The sequence below is a fragment of the Pinus tabuliformis genome, chromosome 7 (genome assembly GCF_031772625.1).
Source record: "Pinus tabuliformis cultivar Carrire ecotype Pingquan chromosome 7, CPIR1, whole genome shotgun sequence".
Taxonomy (NCBI): domain Eukaryota; kingdom Viridiplantae; phylum Streptophyta; class Pinopsida; order Pinales; family Pinaceae; genus Pinus; species Pinus tabuliformis.
The window spans coordinates 552,320,651-552,337,734 of record NC_142293.1 but is presented as its reverse complement, the minus strand read 5'-3'; the positions used below and the strand labels follow the sequence as shown (position 1 = coordinate 552,337,734).

Genomic DNA, 17,084 nt, shown 5'->3' with positions numbered 1-17,084 from the left:
CATAATAGCCATCACATTTTTATGGAGACTTTATATGTAATGGAAAGAAGCAGGCTATCCAGTAGAAGTTTTAAGTTTTTGCCTTTTTGTTTTTATTGAAATTTAGTTAGATTGTGAATTTTAATGGTTTAAAACATAGGTTTAAATGTATAATTGATTTAATTTCATGAAAGATTTAGGATATTTATTTTTACAAATTACATTGCTAAATTTAAGATTTCAATAAATTTTGGTCTAATTTTTAAGTAAAATGGATAAAAAAGGGTAAAAACATCTGAGAATTAATCTCTGGCATAAAAATCTCTAACAATTAAACTACTTGATTTCTACTAAATGGTATATTGAAGCTAATATGTTATTGGTGACTAAATATCTAAACTAATAGGATTTTTTTTTGTATAGGAGGATTTGTTGTAAAAACAATTATTAAACGAACATATTTTAGGTGTATTTGACATAATATATTATAGGAAGATACATGAAAGCGATATTGTAAAGCACTACTACTAAGAGGTTTCTCCTCCTCTTTTCTTTTCTTTCTTTCGAGTAGAGAGGGAGGGGGAAGATCAAGCAACAAGTATATTCACACAATAAGGGGTGTCATTTCTTTATGACTACCCCAAATGATGTAAGAATCATAGTATATTGGAGCTTATATGTTGTTGTGGATCACCTCTCTTAACCAATGTGAATCTCAATCATCAATCCCTATTAAGGGCTAATAACCTAAACTCATGCCCTAATTTGAGAAGATAATCTAGTAGAAATCAAATTGCCAATGGAAGATGACAAGAGGAAGGAAACTAAAGATGGAAAGGATGAGAAGGGGAAGAATCCAAAAAGGCCAAGGAATGAGAAGACAATGAGCATTAAGATAACAAAGGAGAGTGTCCAAAGTAGGCATGGGTGGGCAAGCTCGAAGGAGGTTCCCCATTTGCTTCAAAAGGCATATGAAAATGTGGTAGCCAAAAAAAATGTTTGGACGCAAATCCTAGGGATGGTGTGCCATGAAAAAAAAATGCCATGTAAAGAAGGGAGAGAAGAGAGTGAAGGGATAGCATGAGGCCACCCCACGTAAATTGGAGCAAGTGGAGAGAAGTGTGTCAAGCAAGAGGGAAAGCCCAAAGATTGTGTAGACGGATCAACACCTTTGAAGTAGAGCCAATGAAAATTTAAGCAAGGGAAAAGTTAGAAGAAAGTCAATAGAAATAAAATGGACATCTCGAGGGAAAAGATCCCGAGGGTGGAAGAAGAAATATGGTTTTTTCTGACAAGATGGAAGATTGAATAGTAAAAATGAAGAGTTTATTCTTAGGTAGATAAGATAAGATAAGATAATTATATTTATATCCAACTATTGACCACAAAGTAGGTTAAAGGGACTAATGAGTACAATGATGTCCATACAATGCGGGAGAACCAAACGGTCTCCTATAAAAAATACAATGCATGAATATAAAAGGTACAATGCAGGAACATAAAAGATGTAATGTATGGAATGCCATGGCGGAGAAAAACCAGGAGCTAATGGGTCTGAGGATCAGATCCATCTCTCCTAACATCTGAGGCTGATGAAGAACACTGAAGAAAACTCCACAAAGTCTGTTGGCCCAATGAAGGGTTGGTGGAAAGTGTGAATTGTCCACTAAATCGTTGCTTGGGGGAGTTCGTGCATTGTTAAGGTTTGCAGGACCTAGTTTGTCTCCCAAGAACAGATCTGAGACAGATTTGTTGTTGAAATCTCGTGTGGCAGGGTGAGGTCCCACGAATCCTCACGGATCTAGAGTCTGGATATGAACTAGTATCAATCAGTCTCTTGGCGCCCTTGTCTGAAGGAGTGTCCCGAAAAGTGTTGTGATCCTCTGTGTGGGGTCTGGTCTGATGGGAGGCTGGAGAATATGGGCTCAGAACCTGAGAGCCTCCTATATATATATAGGGCCAAACATCTTTGATCTAGATACCTGAAAAAAGTCGGCGAGGGCCTGCAAATCTCTTAACAAGCAATGGAACCTTCCTCTGATCTCATAGTAGACAGGGCATCTAAGAATGAAGTGCACCTTAGTTTCCACTTCTTGTAAATGACATACCTAGCAGATTCTGTTTGGTCTATCAATCTAGTGGTCCGTCTCTACCTGAAGTCTATGAGAACCTACTCTGAATTGGCCTAAAGGAATGCGCAGAGCATGCATCCAGTGGCGAAAATGTATACTGGGGTCGAACAATGAGCTTGTCTCTCAACTTCAAGAAGTTCTCAACGTAGAACGTCGTCTTTGGGTGCAACCCTCTTGGAGGATTGACCCAGGTGACCTGGACGAAATGCCTGTAGATGTCCTCCCTGATGATCTTGTTCAAATCCTGTCTAGTAGGTAAAAGGTGACCAGGAGCATCTAAGGAATATCAGAAAGGAGGGAAACGATCCAAATGAATGCCCAGTGACTCTAAGAGATCTAAAACTCCTATAAACCAACATCTAGCCCAACCCGAGGGAGTAGAACGAGCGATAGCCTTAGAAGAACAATATGTCAAGTGAGGATATTGGTCCCTACTCTTTATCAAGTCTGCAAAGCCTCCAACACGATGCAAGAATAAGACCAATCTGAAGACCGTCTCAGGTCAAAAGGGCTGAGCTCCAAACTCTGCAAGGATGATGTGTTGAGGTATTGTATGTTTGCATCTAATGATGCAGTGGAGAAGAATAATCTGGACTCTCTCAGCTAAAGCCCAATCTGACTCAAGTAAAGACGGTCCCCAAATCTCTGGGCCATATAGAACAGTGGGACGGATTGAGGTGTCCGTGAGGCTCATATTAGACGAGATGTCCTGGAACTGATGTCAAAATCGCTGTCTCTCGAGAAGTGTTAAGGATCCATATCCTTTATTGATCCGAGATTGAAGCGTTGGTCACAAACTAAAACGGGAACCTGAGAATCGCACCCCCAAGTAAGTATATGTGTTGGTGATCTCAACCTCCTCCCCTCTGAATAGGAAGTGAAGGTCTGAAGTTTTCTTCACCCCATTGAAGATCATAACCTTGGTTACACCTGGGTTGACCGTCAACTGTCGAAGATCACAAAATAGAGCTAAGGCATCAAACTGCCTTTGTAATCCTTCTGGAGAGGAGAACCACATTGTTAGTAAACAGTAAAATAGATATCAAAACCTGGTGAAGAAGGCAGCCATCGGTGTCCTGCATATGCTCATGTAGAAATGTCTCCAACTCATCAATATAGATCCCAAACAAGGTAGGGGACAGTAGACAACCCTTCTTAACCCCAATAGTGTTATGGATGAAATCAAACATCCCATGAGTCGTGCAAAGACGACCAAGGACAAACTCATATAAGCATGTAATAGTTGTCAATAGGGTCACTGAGATGCCAATATCTCTGAGTCTCTAGATTAAGGCTTCCCTCAGAATAGAGTCAAAAGCTTTCCAAAAATCTACGAAACAACAGTAGACTTTCGAAGAGCGATGTCATTCCTCCTCAATCATGGTGTGGAGGGTGAAGATGTGGTCAATGGTTTGATGAGCCGGTCGAAAACCTGCCTATCCCCTAGCTCTGAGTTGTCTCTACTCATGGTCACTAAAGAGCTTCCTATGTAGAACAATAGCATACAACTTCGAGACCTTGTGGCCCACCATGATTGTTCTGTAGTTAGGGCTATGGGAGAAAGGGACATGGTCATGCCTAATATGAAACATCTTATATATGAAATCGTTCAAAGTGCCAAAGTTTGATTCTAAAAGGAATTAAAAGATGAAGTTGGTTAATTGTGTGGATAGGTCAAAAAAGGGATTAAGCTTATGTTGATGGTGTTGGACTCGCCAACATGTCAAGGGGATCTCCCTGGTAAGAAGTCCCAATTATACCTCAGACCGTTTGGTATAGGAATCCCAGCAGTGGGTCGTAAGGTAATGCCTTGACCGCAATGTCGCACAGAGGCAAGTAAGATAACTCTGTCAGTAGCAAGGGTGTCACTGATGCAGTGAGTCAAGGAATGAGTATGAGAGGTTCCAACACTTGAAAGGGAGAGGAAGGTGAAGGTGGGTTCTAGGTTGAAAGGGATCAGTCCCAAATCGTCTAGGAACACACAACATAAAGGACATGCATAGCTTCTGGTAGAGCAGTTGGCACGGATGCGACAATCACAACATATAAGGTAAGATAACACGAACACTCACGGATTAGTCCGAGACGAATGTGATGGTTGATATAACAAGGTTCAAAGAAAGGTCTATTTGATGTTCGGCAGAGCAGTCGACACGGACGGTGACAACATTAACAACATATGCAACACATTAACAACAAGATTCATATAATTGCATACAAATAAGTTCATATACAAGTACGTAAGTTAAACAACATATATCATTAAGGCAATCGGAGCAGTCCAACTACAATAACAACATATGCATGAAAATGTGTTGGCTTTTATTATATAAAGAAGTGTAAGTCACAATCATATAATACACCATGTAAACCTGCTAGCCCCATCAGTGGAATATTACAGCCACATATGCCTGCTCCTCTAAAGAGATGTACTAGCTCAGTGTAGTGGAGAAGCCAAGGTGCATTACAATACTGTCCAAGCCTTCTGCAAGATAGTCTTAGTAGAAGCTTGGCTGACCAAAAGCCTCTACATTGAGTTATGAGGGACTATTTATAGCAAAGGGTGGGGTGACCCTTGACATTCCCCTTTGTGACAGTTCAACTATCCTCATGACTCTTCACCTACCCTATGATTGTTTCATCCAACCATTGACACTTGACTTACACTTGACATGACTCAACATTACAATGCACATGTACTCGTGAGAGACAACATGGCTTGAGCAAGCCTTGCAAGACATCACTAACACTCGGTTTGTTGTGATGATACCAACTCTTTGACATGCTTGTGATGGTGAAGGTGGTGAGTTGATGCCAAGCTTGGTCGTCTGTGATGGTGTGCATGCACCTCATGATGACATCTTGCTGAAGCGAACTCTTGCCTCTGTTGCAACCGGTGCATTGGTTCGGCCCCTTCATCCAACTCGTCTACTAACATGTGCATGGTCTTCTTGGGTATAGTTGAACTGGCAACACATTGATGCATAGTGTTAGCACTCAGGTTGTCCCTTGGCTCCCTAAGGGATACGGCCGAGGTAACCACAAACCAATCTTTGGACTGCAGGTCCTAGCCTACCTATAATCAGAGAGGGCTCTCTCTTTGTAATTTAGCTTTGTTTAGGATGATTTTAGGCTAGTTATGATGATCTTAGGTTTTGTTTAAGTTTTGGTGGAAAGGATGAATGTATTCAAGCAGAGTTGGGTTGCAAACTGTGAGAAGTTCAAACCATTGGGCATGGAGTCATGGTTTAGGGCTGCTGGTGCGTTTTCTTGGTCACAAGAGGAATATAGAGCAGGATAGCTACACATGAAACAACATTCAAGCTGAAATAGGATGAAATGGAGGTCAGAGATGAAAGGCAGCTAAGAATCTTTCACCTATTTGACAGAGGGAAGGTGGGTGAACAACATATAGGAGCAATTAAGAATTCCTACATAACAGTCATACATAAATGAAATAGAGCAAATATGAGCCATAAGGAATTCATATTTATGTCTAGATCAGAAGAAAACATATAGAAATAACAAGAACTGAGCATAGAGTGCTGTCAAGCAAAGCCTAAGCTATTCTTCTTCCTTGTTATTTAGATTATGGCAGATAGATGGTACAGCATACATAAAACTGAAAACAGAGGTAAAAAGACACTTATTGGACCATGTAGAAGCACAGGAATTCCATAGTCACTCTTCAGGTATTAAGATCACACCAGACAGTTCCTCATCCAAGCTTTCAGCAATCTTTGATTATAGAAGTCTTCACAAAATACAGCGCAAGTCCAGAAGTCATACAAATCAACCAACCCCTTTTAAACAATGCATAGGGTGGTATAAATAGAGAAAATATCCAAAAATACAAAACAGATCTTGAACAGATATGAGGTAAATCAGTCTTTAATCCTAACTTGTACTGAAAATAAATGCAGGAAATATCTATCAGAGGTGCGCTGGGAGGCAGCGACCTCACAAAATGACTATCTAAGACTGCGCATGAGGCCGCAGCCTCAAAAAATGGATGTAAAGTGTCCTATGAGCCATGCGCTGCCCACTTGGCCATAACTGCACATTGGGCCTGCAACACTGCTCTCAAATGTGGTTTGATGCATTGTTTTTGCAATAACTATGCCTTTAAACCTTTCATCTGCACCCTCAAGCGGTTCTGCTGCCTTAAGGCCCTAAACTGTGAGTTGGTGAGCCTTTATGGCTCAATCACTGCTTCATTGACTTTGCTGGGGCCTTTTGATATTCACCTGCTTTGGAAATACAAATTTCCACCAAAAACACTAATTGATACCCTTTGCCACATCACTTATACACTTTGCCGCATGAATCTGGGCCCTTTCTTTACTGTTAAACACTCTAAATTGTCAAATCGCCCCCTTTATGGCCGTTGTTCGGCCAAAGAACTGCTGCGAGGCCCTCTGTTGCCTTTGGAAGGCTATCGGCGCTTGGCCGATCAAAAATGGCTTCAAAAATGGTGAATAATTGCAAACTGGCGGAAGGGTGAGCTCTGGAGGTATGCCGAGGCCAAATCCCAATGTTTGGAGCCAATTTCATGCCTGGAGCGATCAAATTTGATCGAAAAATGAACTCTTGCCCATTAAACTAATGTGCACGCGGGCGCCAAGCCAATCCATATGTAAATGACCCTTTGCTTTATAACAGGCAAAATGCCCATGAAACATGAAATCTTGTGAAAATTTGGCGCTCAGCGACCACTGTAGCACATATTAGATCTGGGCCGTTGGATCTGGCGCGAGCCGATCCAAAGGCCATGATTAAGTCGGAGAAATTGCGTCGGGGAGGACTATCGGGGGCAGGGTTGTTAATATATATGCATTGCAATGCGATGGGCCGATTGCTGATATTGCATCGGCGATCACCCATCGGGCGGTATGAGCGATATATGATATATGGTGGAGCGATATGTGGGCGCGCGCAAAGATCAGGGTCGTTGATCTGAGGGCCCGATCCAACGGCTCCCAATCATTCGGCGCATCGGAGATCGGCGTAGACGGGGGTGCGGGCATATGTATTTGTGCGACGCGATAATATATATGTATGCGATGCGATATAAATATCGCAATCGGCGGATGGGCGGGGTGTATATATGGCACAATAACAATGCGATACGCCGACGCGAAGTCGCGATCGGCGATAAACCATCGGACAACACATATATGGGCTTTTACATATGACTGCCCCCTCCCGACTGCGATATCGCATCGGAGGGGGTACAAAAGGGACCCTTTTTGCATCGGAGCAAGGCTTTTGTGACAAAGGAAAACTTTATGAAATCGGAGGGGCCTCTTTAGTGATTCAGAAGGGTTCTTGAGGCTTCGGAAGGGGTCCGAAGTATAAAAAGGAGGGTTTTAAATGCATTTGAGGGATTTTTAATGGTTTTTAGGCCTTGAAAAAGGTAAAATCAAAGTAAATGGAGGTTTTTTACACTTTGGAAGGGACTTTATGCATAGGAATGAGTCCTAAATGCATTAGAAGATGGTTTGAGAGGCAAGATGAGGGTTCTTGCTAAGTTTCAGACAAACTTAGCAATTCCCAAGCATAGTTATGGTTATCTTTCAACCAGAGGGAGGGGATATGTACATAGAGGAGCTATTTAGTGCTTTTTAGTAGGGGAAGGAGAAATAGATAGGGATTTATATAGTAGTGTTAAAAGTTAATATGAAAATGACAAGAAAGCGCTAAGTTTAGAGATTTTAGGCTATTTAAAGGGGAAAATGACTTAAAGAATGAACAAGAGTACTCCTAAGCAAAGCAAACCTTTACTTAGGCCAATGATATGAAAAATGATGAAATTTGAGAGATATCAAGCAAATCTTGACCTCTTTGGGGAAGTTAGTGAATGATTTTGGGAATAGGAAGAAGGGGGAGTTAAACATGCCTCGCTTGAGCTCCTCCAAATGGATTTTGCCTTATACTTGTGATCTGAATAGATTTGACACTTGAAAACATGAAATGGATCACAAATGATCATTCTGCCACCACAGGACTACCTACCCGGCCTACTTACCTAACATTTTTTCTTCTTTTTGGTTTGGGTGCACTTGAACTAGCATACCCAACTTTTCAACTTTTCTTTTTGTTGTCCTCCTATCTAAAACTACCCTTATTGCTTCCAGGGCTCAGATTAAGTTGTTGAACGCCCAAGATTCTCTACCTATCTACAAATCTGCCAAGATTAAACAGTTTGGACAGATATTCATCTCTATATTCTAAAACAAACAATTGAAACCTAGGGAGGCCAAGATTAAACTGTTTGGCCTTCCCTTAACTGAACAACTCTTCAAAATTGGTATGATTCTTCAAAAATGGAATTTCTTGGAAATATGGAACCTTGCAGCATGAAAAGATGACATATTTGGGTTGTTCCATGTGGAATCGGGAAGGAGGATGGGGTGCGCTCATGAAGGCCTAGGTTAATTCTAGGGTTTCTGACTAACTGCTGCAGAATACCGTCACGGTTTCTCGCATCGCGCAATGTACTCCCTTCATCGTGGCTGTCAACACCCGTCGCTATCTGTTTTCGGCCTGTGGACAGATATGGCCGACAACATGGAGACGGAAGCGGTTGATTATTCGGAAGAGCCGTTCCCGGACAGGGTCATTTTTCAAAACCCTTGTTTTGCTCCTGCTCCTCCGTTTATACCGCCTTCGCCGTTAGCTGGCCCGGAATCATCTCATCCATTTCCCGTCGTTTCCTTTCCACGGCTCGACTCTGTTCCGCCCCCATCGGATCTATCCCTATCGAATCTCCCACTTTCGAAGCCCCCCCTCTTTCCCGGGGAACCCTACAGTTTCTATCCTCCCACACCCCTCCCTCGTCCTCATTCGACCCTCTGTCCTCATCTTTTTTTACTGCTCCTTTTGTAAACCCTTCGGTCACGGCATCGGTGCATACTTCTTGTGTGGGAACCCGACCTTCTGGGTGCTTCGAAACTCTTGCTGTAAAGGTCAAGCTTGCTAAGGCTTTCCCCCGGGAAGGCGTAACAAACCCTCTGGTGGACCACCCGTCCGCTCCCCGAACCAGCAAAAAGAAGTCGAAGTGCATTAAGCCTACCTCAAAGGATATCACCACCAGATTCAGAGAGACTTCGGTTTTAGGCGATTTTGCAATCATGGGTAGCACTGTGTTGGTAGGGCATGTCCAGGGCAGGGCATATTCGGCAAAACGGCTGACTCAATGGGTGAAGGAGATTTGGGGAGGTATGCTTATTGATCTGCCAGAAGTACATGTTTTACCGAGAGGCTGGTTCTCATTACATTTCTCAAAGGAGAGCTATACGAACCTAATACTGGCTAGGTACTGGCACATTGAAATGGCCCCGGTCCTCCTCAAAAGGTGGAGTCCTCTATTTGACCCACAACGTGAACAAATAGGATCCGGACCGATTTGGGTGCGCTTGTCGGGTCTTCCATTGCAGTTCTGGACTGAAGAAGTTTTCATCAGGATTGGTAATGCTCTGGGTACTTATTTAGATCATGATCGCACATTTGTGGAATCTAGAAGCAGGACCCTCACACGTATATTGGTACACTTAGATACCCGTGAAGGGCTGGAGGAAAAGATTACACTACAGTGGGGGAGATACATCAGAGTCCAGATATTGGACTACGAGGCGGTCTCGTTCCGGTGCAGGCATTGTCACAAGATCGGGCATCTCTACAAAGAATGCCCACTTATCAGGAAAACAGAGGACTCCCCGAACAACACTCCTGCTCCTACTAGGGCCGCTTCACCTATCTCATCGCGGCCCATCTCAACTGGTCCATCTCCGGTGGCATCCTCACCAGTGGTTGAACCTAGAATCAGGCACTCCTCGCCGCCAATGACCAGGGCTCGCTCTGCAGCTGGAGCGGTATCAGCCTCGGGTACTCCTCTAAACCCCTCTCTCTCTATTACTGATCATATTATTAATGTAGCAGGTACCTCCTACCAAACATCTCAGGCTCCATGTTCTGTGCCATCTCCTCCCATCATTGCCACCACTGGTCCCTCATTGCCCTCTCCCACCTCATCATCCTCCCCCCGATATTCCTCTGAGGCCTCTCCCCCTCATCCATACTTCCTTCGGTCCAGATCTCATACCAAAGAATTGTCGGTCCACCAGTCTGGTCTTGGTATTACTCTGCCGGGAGTCGGACCCCTGCCAACCAGAGGCAGGAAGACTGATCTCTCAAAGGCTATTAAGAAAGCAGGGGCGGAGGTCGTCTCTAGTCGGCAATCCACTATTGACGGGGTCCTTAGAGCAGGATATACCCCACGTAGTGTCCCTCCATGAAGTGCTTATCTTATAACTACAGAGGGCTGGCTAGTGCCCCCAAGAAACTAGCCATGAAGCGTCTCATCGAGACTGAATCTATTGATATTATTCTGCTTCAAAAAACACTTTGTTCAGCTGAACAAATCTCTCAAACCTTTCAATCTCTGACACCAGGTTGGTCCTTTATAGCCCTAGATGCTGCTGGTTAATCCGGTGGTCTGGCCATCAGAGTAAACCCTCGCTCTATTAAGGTTGAAGCTACTTGGGGGGGATTGGTTATCTAGGTCTGGATTTTTTCACTGCTGATCTAGGCATGAACCTTAGGATTGTGAATGTATATGCCCCATGTTATCAAAGAGAACAATTCTGGCAGCGACTTCTACATCTCTCCCTCATGGATGGGGAAAAGACTATAATCGGAGGAGATTTCAATTTTTCACTAGGGTTCAGGGAATCATGGGGATCGACGGCACAAATAGACTCTATTACATATTATATGTCTAATCTGTTAGAGCAGACAAACTTTGTAGATATCCCCATGCACAAACTCCTTCCTACTTGGAGAAACAGAAGGGTGGGAGATGCAGCATTGGCTCGCAAGCTTGACAGATTCATCATGAAAGATCCACTCCTTCATCAGCTGCATCATTACAAGCAATGGGTGGGCTCAGGTGGCATATCAGATCACTCGCCTATATATCTAGAAATTCAGGGGCCTTTTAAGAAACCAAACGCCCCTTTCAAATTCAATCACACCTGGCTGAGAGACCCGTCATATATTAAGATGATCTCTGAGTTCTGGCTTGCTCATCCCATTCATGTAGAAGAGTCACTCGCAAAAGGGTTCTGCAAAAATCTCTCAGAGATCAAACACCTTTCCATTAATTGGGCCAAGGAAAAGCAAGCACGGGAAACCTCTCAACTCACCCATATTGAATCAGAGTTGGGTACTATAACTGATGATCGAGGCCTGGGATTCATCTCAACAAAGGACAAGGGTCGATTGATTGAATTGGAACACCAGAAGGCTAATATACTAAAGGAGCGCGAAGAATCCCAGCGACTGAGGAGTAGAGCTATTTGGTTACAAGCAGGGGGCGATAATTCGAAGTTTTTTCACAGCTATGCCAAAGGACAAAAGGTGTCAAATACCATTTGGAAACTCCCTACGCCTGAGGGAGACATGGCTGACTCCTTTAATAAGCTTGCACACCTTGGCATCACACATTTTAGAGTTATCTACAAAAGCCCCCGTGATGCAAATCTTCCTGATATTATCAATGTAGCGAGTCATTTTCCGAGATTTGTTGAGGAGGATGATGCAGATGAGCTAAATGCACCGGTTACTTCTGGGGAACTTGAAGGTATTTTAAAATGGTTCAAAAAAGATAAGAGTCCAGGCCCGGATGGATGGACCATTGAATTCTATCTGGCATTTTATGAAATCCTGGGGCAGGATCTACTGAAGGTTGTGGAGGAGAGCAGGGTCTCGGGATCCATTTATCATGCCATAAACTCGACCTTCATAGCTCTTATTCCAAAATCTGATTCCCCATCTTCTTTTGATGATTATAGACCTATCTCTTTATGCAACTGCCTGTACAAGATCATCTCCAAGACCATAGCCAACCATCTCAGACCGATTCTATCAAGACATATAGCCCCTCAACAATTTGCTTTCCTAGACTCCAGACAGATTCATGAAGCCATTGGTTCGGCACAAGAAGCCATCCATTCTATCTGGTCAAAGCACCTCAAGAGTATCATTCTCAAAATTGACCTATCCAAAGCTTTTGATCGCGTCAGTTGGCTTTACATCAAGATGCTTCTCATCCACCTTGGATTCCCCCACAATTACATCACTTGGATTATCGCCTGCATTACATCCCCATCCTTCAGCATTCTCATTAATGGCTCGGCCTCACCTTTTTTTCACTCGGAAAGAGGACTGAGGCAAGGTTGTCCACTGTCTCCTCTACTCTTTCTAATTGTCATGGAAGGTCTTAGTCGGCTCATTGCCTCTGCAAAAAGGAATGGTGACATCCGTGGGCTTAAGACCTCAGATGATTGCTCTCTCACTCATCTGCTATTTGTGGATGATGTTCTTATACTGTTGGATGGTAGTATTCGGGACTCCAGAAACTTTTCCAAAATACTCCTCCTCTTCTCCTCCGCCACAGGTATGCTCGCAAATCACACTAAATCCACTATCACTTTTGCTCGCACAACAGTACAGGAATCTCATTTTGCACAGCAGGTTTTTCCCTACAGCATTCACCCTTTGGACAGAGGCCTCAAATATTTGGGGTACTGGCTCAAACCCACTTGCCAAAGAATTGTTGATTGGGTTTGGCTGGTTACAAAGTTGGAAAAGAGACTCGCTGTTTGGAGTCTCAGATACTTATTAAGGGCAGGTAGACTGACACTTATCAAATCAGTATTGGAGGCCACTCCGGTCTTTTGGATAGCACTTGCATGGATCCCGTGGAACATTCTAGGGCGTTTAAAACAACTCTGTAACAGATATCTCTGGAATGGCAATCAGGACAAAAGACTATTTGCCTGGATAAGTTGGCAAAAGATCGCCCTACCAAAGAAATGGGGCGGTTGGGGGCTCAAGGACCTTCCCTACTTCGCACAAGCAATCGCTGCAAAAATGGGCTGGTCACTAATGACAAGTCAGAATCTCTGGGCTCAAATTTCATACCATAAATACATATGGCCTCAGAGCTTAATGGACTGGATCAGATTACCAACATGGCAGACAAGGGGATGCTCATCGGTGTGGAAGGCACTGATCCATTCCCTCCCTCACATACGAGACCATTTGGTTTGGAGAATCAATGATGGCTCTCTAGGTAGGATTGGTCTAGACCCGTGGATAGGAAGTGGGGGAAGACATATACTTAGTGGAGATCTCATCAGGCACCTACATGCACGGGAGATCAAGGTTTTTGCGAACATCGCAGATCAACATAAAACTGATATATTCTCACAGGCATGGAAGTCAACAATACAGCTCGATCTCCCTCCACAGTGGCACCATGAGTGGCTCGAATATATCTCAACTTTATCTGAATCGCATATCCGAATTAAATAGGGGCCTGATGAACTAGTTTGGTGTTTGGCAGAAAATGGTATATACACACTAACGCCTGGATACTGTACCCTCATACAACATAAAAACCCGATTTGATATTGAACTGGTGGCAAGATATCTGGAAGCTGACTACACCTCCACATATCAGGCTTTTCTTCTGGTGTGTTCTTAAAGATACGTGCCTACGGGAGAGCATCTAACCCACAGAGCGCTATATGGACCATCTTGGTGTATACTGTGCAAAGCGGCATCGGAATCAACTGTACACCTCTTCTTACACTGCACATCAATTCGCTCCCTCTGGCATAACATGTCCTCCTCTATTGGATTTGCTGGATCTTGGACCGGAGATGACATACAAAGTGCATGGGAAGACTGGATTCGTAGACACTCAGGATCAAAGCTACTGAACCTGCCCTTAGCGGTTAACTGGCATATATGGAAGGTCCGCAACAGACATATCTTTGATAACAAGGCTGTTTGTTGGCCTCGCACAGAAGCTGGCATCATCTCCTCATACCTTGAACTACCCGACCCTACCCCCCCTAGGGAGAGGCACATAAATCCACCCCCAATCATAGACAAATCTGTCCCTTGGGCCTTCTTCGATGGGGCCGCAAATCAAAACGGTTGTGGGGGGGCTTTGTACTCCACATCAGTGAACACCATAGATTCAAAGTCAAGCTGGGGCTTGGTGCAAGCACCAACAACTTTGCAGAGCTCATGATCTTACGCCACTTACTACATTTCTCTCTGGGACATCAGTGTTTACATCTCAACATATTTGGGGATTCAATGAATATTGTGAATTGGTTCAATCATTCTTCAATATGTCACATACACACACTCAATAACATATTGTATGAAGCACATACTTTCAAGGCAACATTTAACCATATCTCTTGTATTCGCATATACAGGGAATATAACTGCAGCGCTGATCAATTATCCAAGGAGGCCACGCTACTTCCCAGAGGTGAATGGTTAATATTGGAACATCGAGGGACTGAGGAATACCGATATTACCACAGTCCATATATAGATCAGCGATATCAGAGGGACAATAGTCCCTGATCAGAACATTGAAATTGACAATATCTGAAGTCTAATATATTTTGTAAAATTTTGATTCATTTAGAATGGACATATTTTGATAATGGACCCTGCGTGGTCATGTACAGGCGTATATTAGCTAGACTGTTAACTGTCTATATAAACTGCTTTTGGTTTCTCATGCCAGATCACCTTGCGTGGTGTTTCTGAATAGAAGACTCTGATTAGAGCATATGCTACTGCATATACAATATGTAATTTTCTCTACTTAATGAAAATTACGGATTTTTCCAGTGGAAAAAAGAAAAGATGACATATTTGGCACTTTCAACTGTCAATCATTAAATATGAACACCTATTGCAATAGGAGGCTAACACATAGTGTCTGTGTTGATTTTCAAGTGTGTGTTGGTGGTCATGCACATCAACTTGCCGAAGTACATGTTCAGCCCCAGTTGGACTTGCTTCTTGTCTTTGCCTTAGTGAGTGTGTTGAATGGGTTGGATTGCATGCGTGCGCTCAACGACATGCATGTTGTTGGATCCCTTGCATGTGATCAACAACATTGCTCACCATGTTTGATCTGTGTCAGCTACTGGGATGGATCCTTAACTCGTACTGGCACAGTTTCATCCGCAAGTGCATGTTGCGCCCATTGTTGTTCCGGTTCCTACTGCAACTCATTGGACTGTCTGTGTAGCTTCATGTTCTTCCTGAGTTGTTGCTTCAACACATGCAACTCCTTCTTTGTTCCATCTTCTGCCTTCGCGTGATCTTCATGTCGCGCCGTCACTTCATAGCCTGAGTCTCCAAAGTTGCTTTCATTATCAGTGGATCTGCTTGATCTTGCAACTTTGCTCTGCCTCTATGTTGTCAACAACCTTCCTCTTGCATTCGCTACATTCAGTATGCTTCCTTTAGTTGTTGTTCATGATGCTGCTCGTTGTGATGCTGCTGCTTGATGTCCTTGTCCACAAACAACTTGATGTCTTTATGAGTAGGTAAGCCCATGGACACTTGATTGACTGCATCCCCAAGTGTGCTCTGAACGGTGTCTTCGTCTCTGCTCTCTTGGAAACCATTGTACCTGTACTGCTGAGAGGCAGATGAACACCTGTGATACCTGGAGACATGGAAACACTCATAGTAAGCAATCTGTCAATCGAAAACTAAAATGAGCATGAGAACAGACTTGCAACATACCTGGGTGAATGATCATGAAAGTTGCGCAATTTCGGTCGGGAGGTCGGGAGACAGATTGCCAAGACTGCACAAGGCACAGTCCAGGCTATTGTGAGACTGACTGACTGCTGGAACTGTGCAATGCATAGTCCAATCTGCCTGCTGACTGTTGGGATTGCTTAATGCGCAATTCCAGCAGGGAAGGACTGTTGGCCCAGGGATAGATTTGCGTAATTTCTTGGGCCAAGCAGCCACTGTCCTCCAGAAATGTGCAAAACAGTCCTGGAGTCTAGTGTTGGGCAAGAATGCGCAAATCTGGAGAGGAAGGTGAGTCTTTCTTTCCCAGATTGTGCAATTCAGCCTTGGTGAAGGCAAAGCCTGGGGCAAGATTGGCCCGACTCGCAGACGCGCAACTGAAAGCAAGTAAGTCAATGAATGCATGTCGACACTAAGTGATAGCATAAGTGATTAATAGTGCATGAAAAACATGAATGAAAGATTCGACAAATAAATCAACATGCATGTGGGTGAGGCAGTCCGCTGGTTGGGAGAACGTCCATGCAAAACAATTTCATGCATGCGACAGCAGTGAGATAGCAACGAAGACTGAAACAGAGCTAGAAAAAGCTAGGATACATGTAAATGGCAGCAAGCTCTCAAAGAAATCAAACAAATAGTACTCCCATAAGCGAAAACACAAAAAGCGACAGAAATGTAGCACAAGGCATGGGAAGCAGGCTTACCCCAAAACAACTAAGTTGAATGTGACGACCACTCCTAAAAGTGATGTGGGATGTTAGAGTTGCAAGGTTGATGTGAGGAATGAGTTATGCAATGGCTGGTTGATGAGTTTTGATAATATCGAGGTTGTGACGTGCATGCCACGAATCTAGGGGAAGCGACACTTGGTGGAAGGTTTCAGAATTGCTCCTTGCATGTAACCTCCAATTGCTAAACATAGATCCCTAAAACAAGGGATGCCTTTGCATGCTACCTTGGGAGAAGCAACCTATGCATGCAAGTCTGTTTTGCTTGGTCCCAGAGGGAACCGGTTAACTCAGCTGCACATGCAAGCGACTACTCGACTGCTGGAGAAAAATGTGCATTTTTTGTTGTAAGCTGAGCTGACTGCCCAAGGGGATTGTGCAATTTCTGGGTACAGCAGCTAACTGCTGCCCATATTTGCGCAAATCCTGGGCTGAACAACCTGCTGATGGGAAAAATTGCACAAATCCTGTTGGGAGGGTTAGCTGGCAGGATTGCACAATCCTGGAGCCCAGCAAGTTGTCAAAGGGAATTGCGCAATTCCTCGAGGGAAGGCTGGTTGCCCTCCAGAAATGTGCAAATTTCATTGGGAAG

General features: G+C 43.7%; 2 protein-coding genes across 2 annotated transcripts; both read left to right on the top strand.

Moving 5' to 3' along the window:
* Nucleotides 1-10,784: 10,784 nt before the first annotated feature.
* LOC149248563 (uncharacterized) lies at nt 10,785-11,938 on the top strand. Its single transcript, XM_089450440.1, has 2 exons — nt 10,785-11,754; nt 11,847-11,938. The coding sequence occupies exons 1-2, from the start codon at nt 10,785-10,787 to the stop codon at nt 11,936-11,938; spliced, it is 1,062 nt and encodes a 353-aa protein (XP_089306566.1).
* Nucleotides 11,939-12,383: 445 nt separating this feature from the next.
* On the top strand, nt 12,384-13,490 carry LOC149248562 (uncharacterized). Its single transcript, XM_089450432.1, has one exon. The coding sequence runs from the start codon at nt 12,384-12,386 to the stop codon at nt 13,488-13,490; it is 1,107 nt and encodes a 368-aa protein (XP_089306558.1).
* The last annotated feature ends 3,594 nt before the right edge of the window (nt 13,491-17,084 follow it).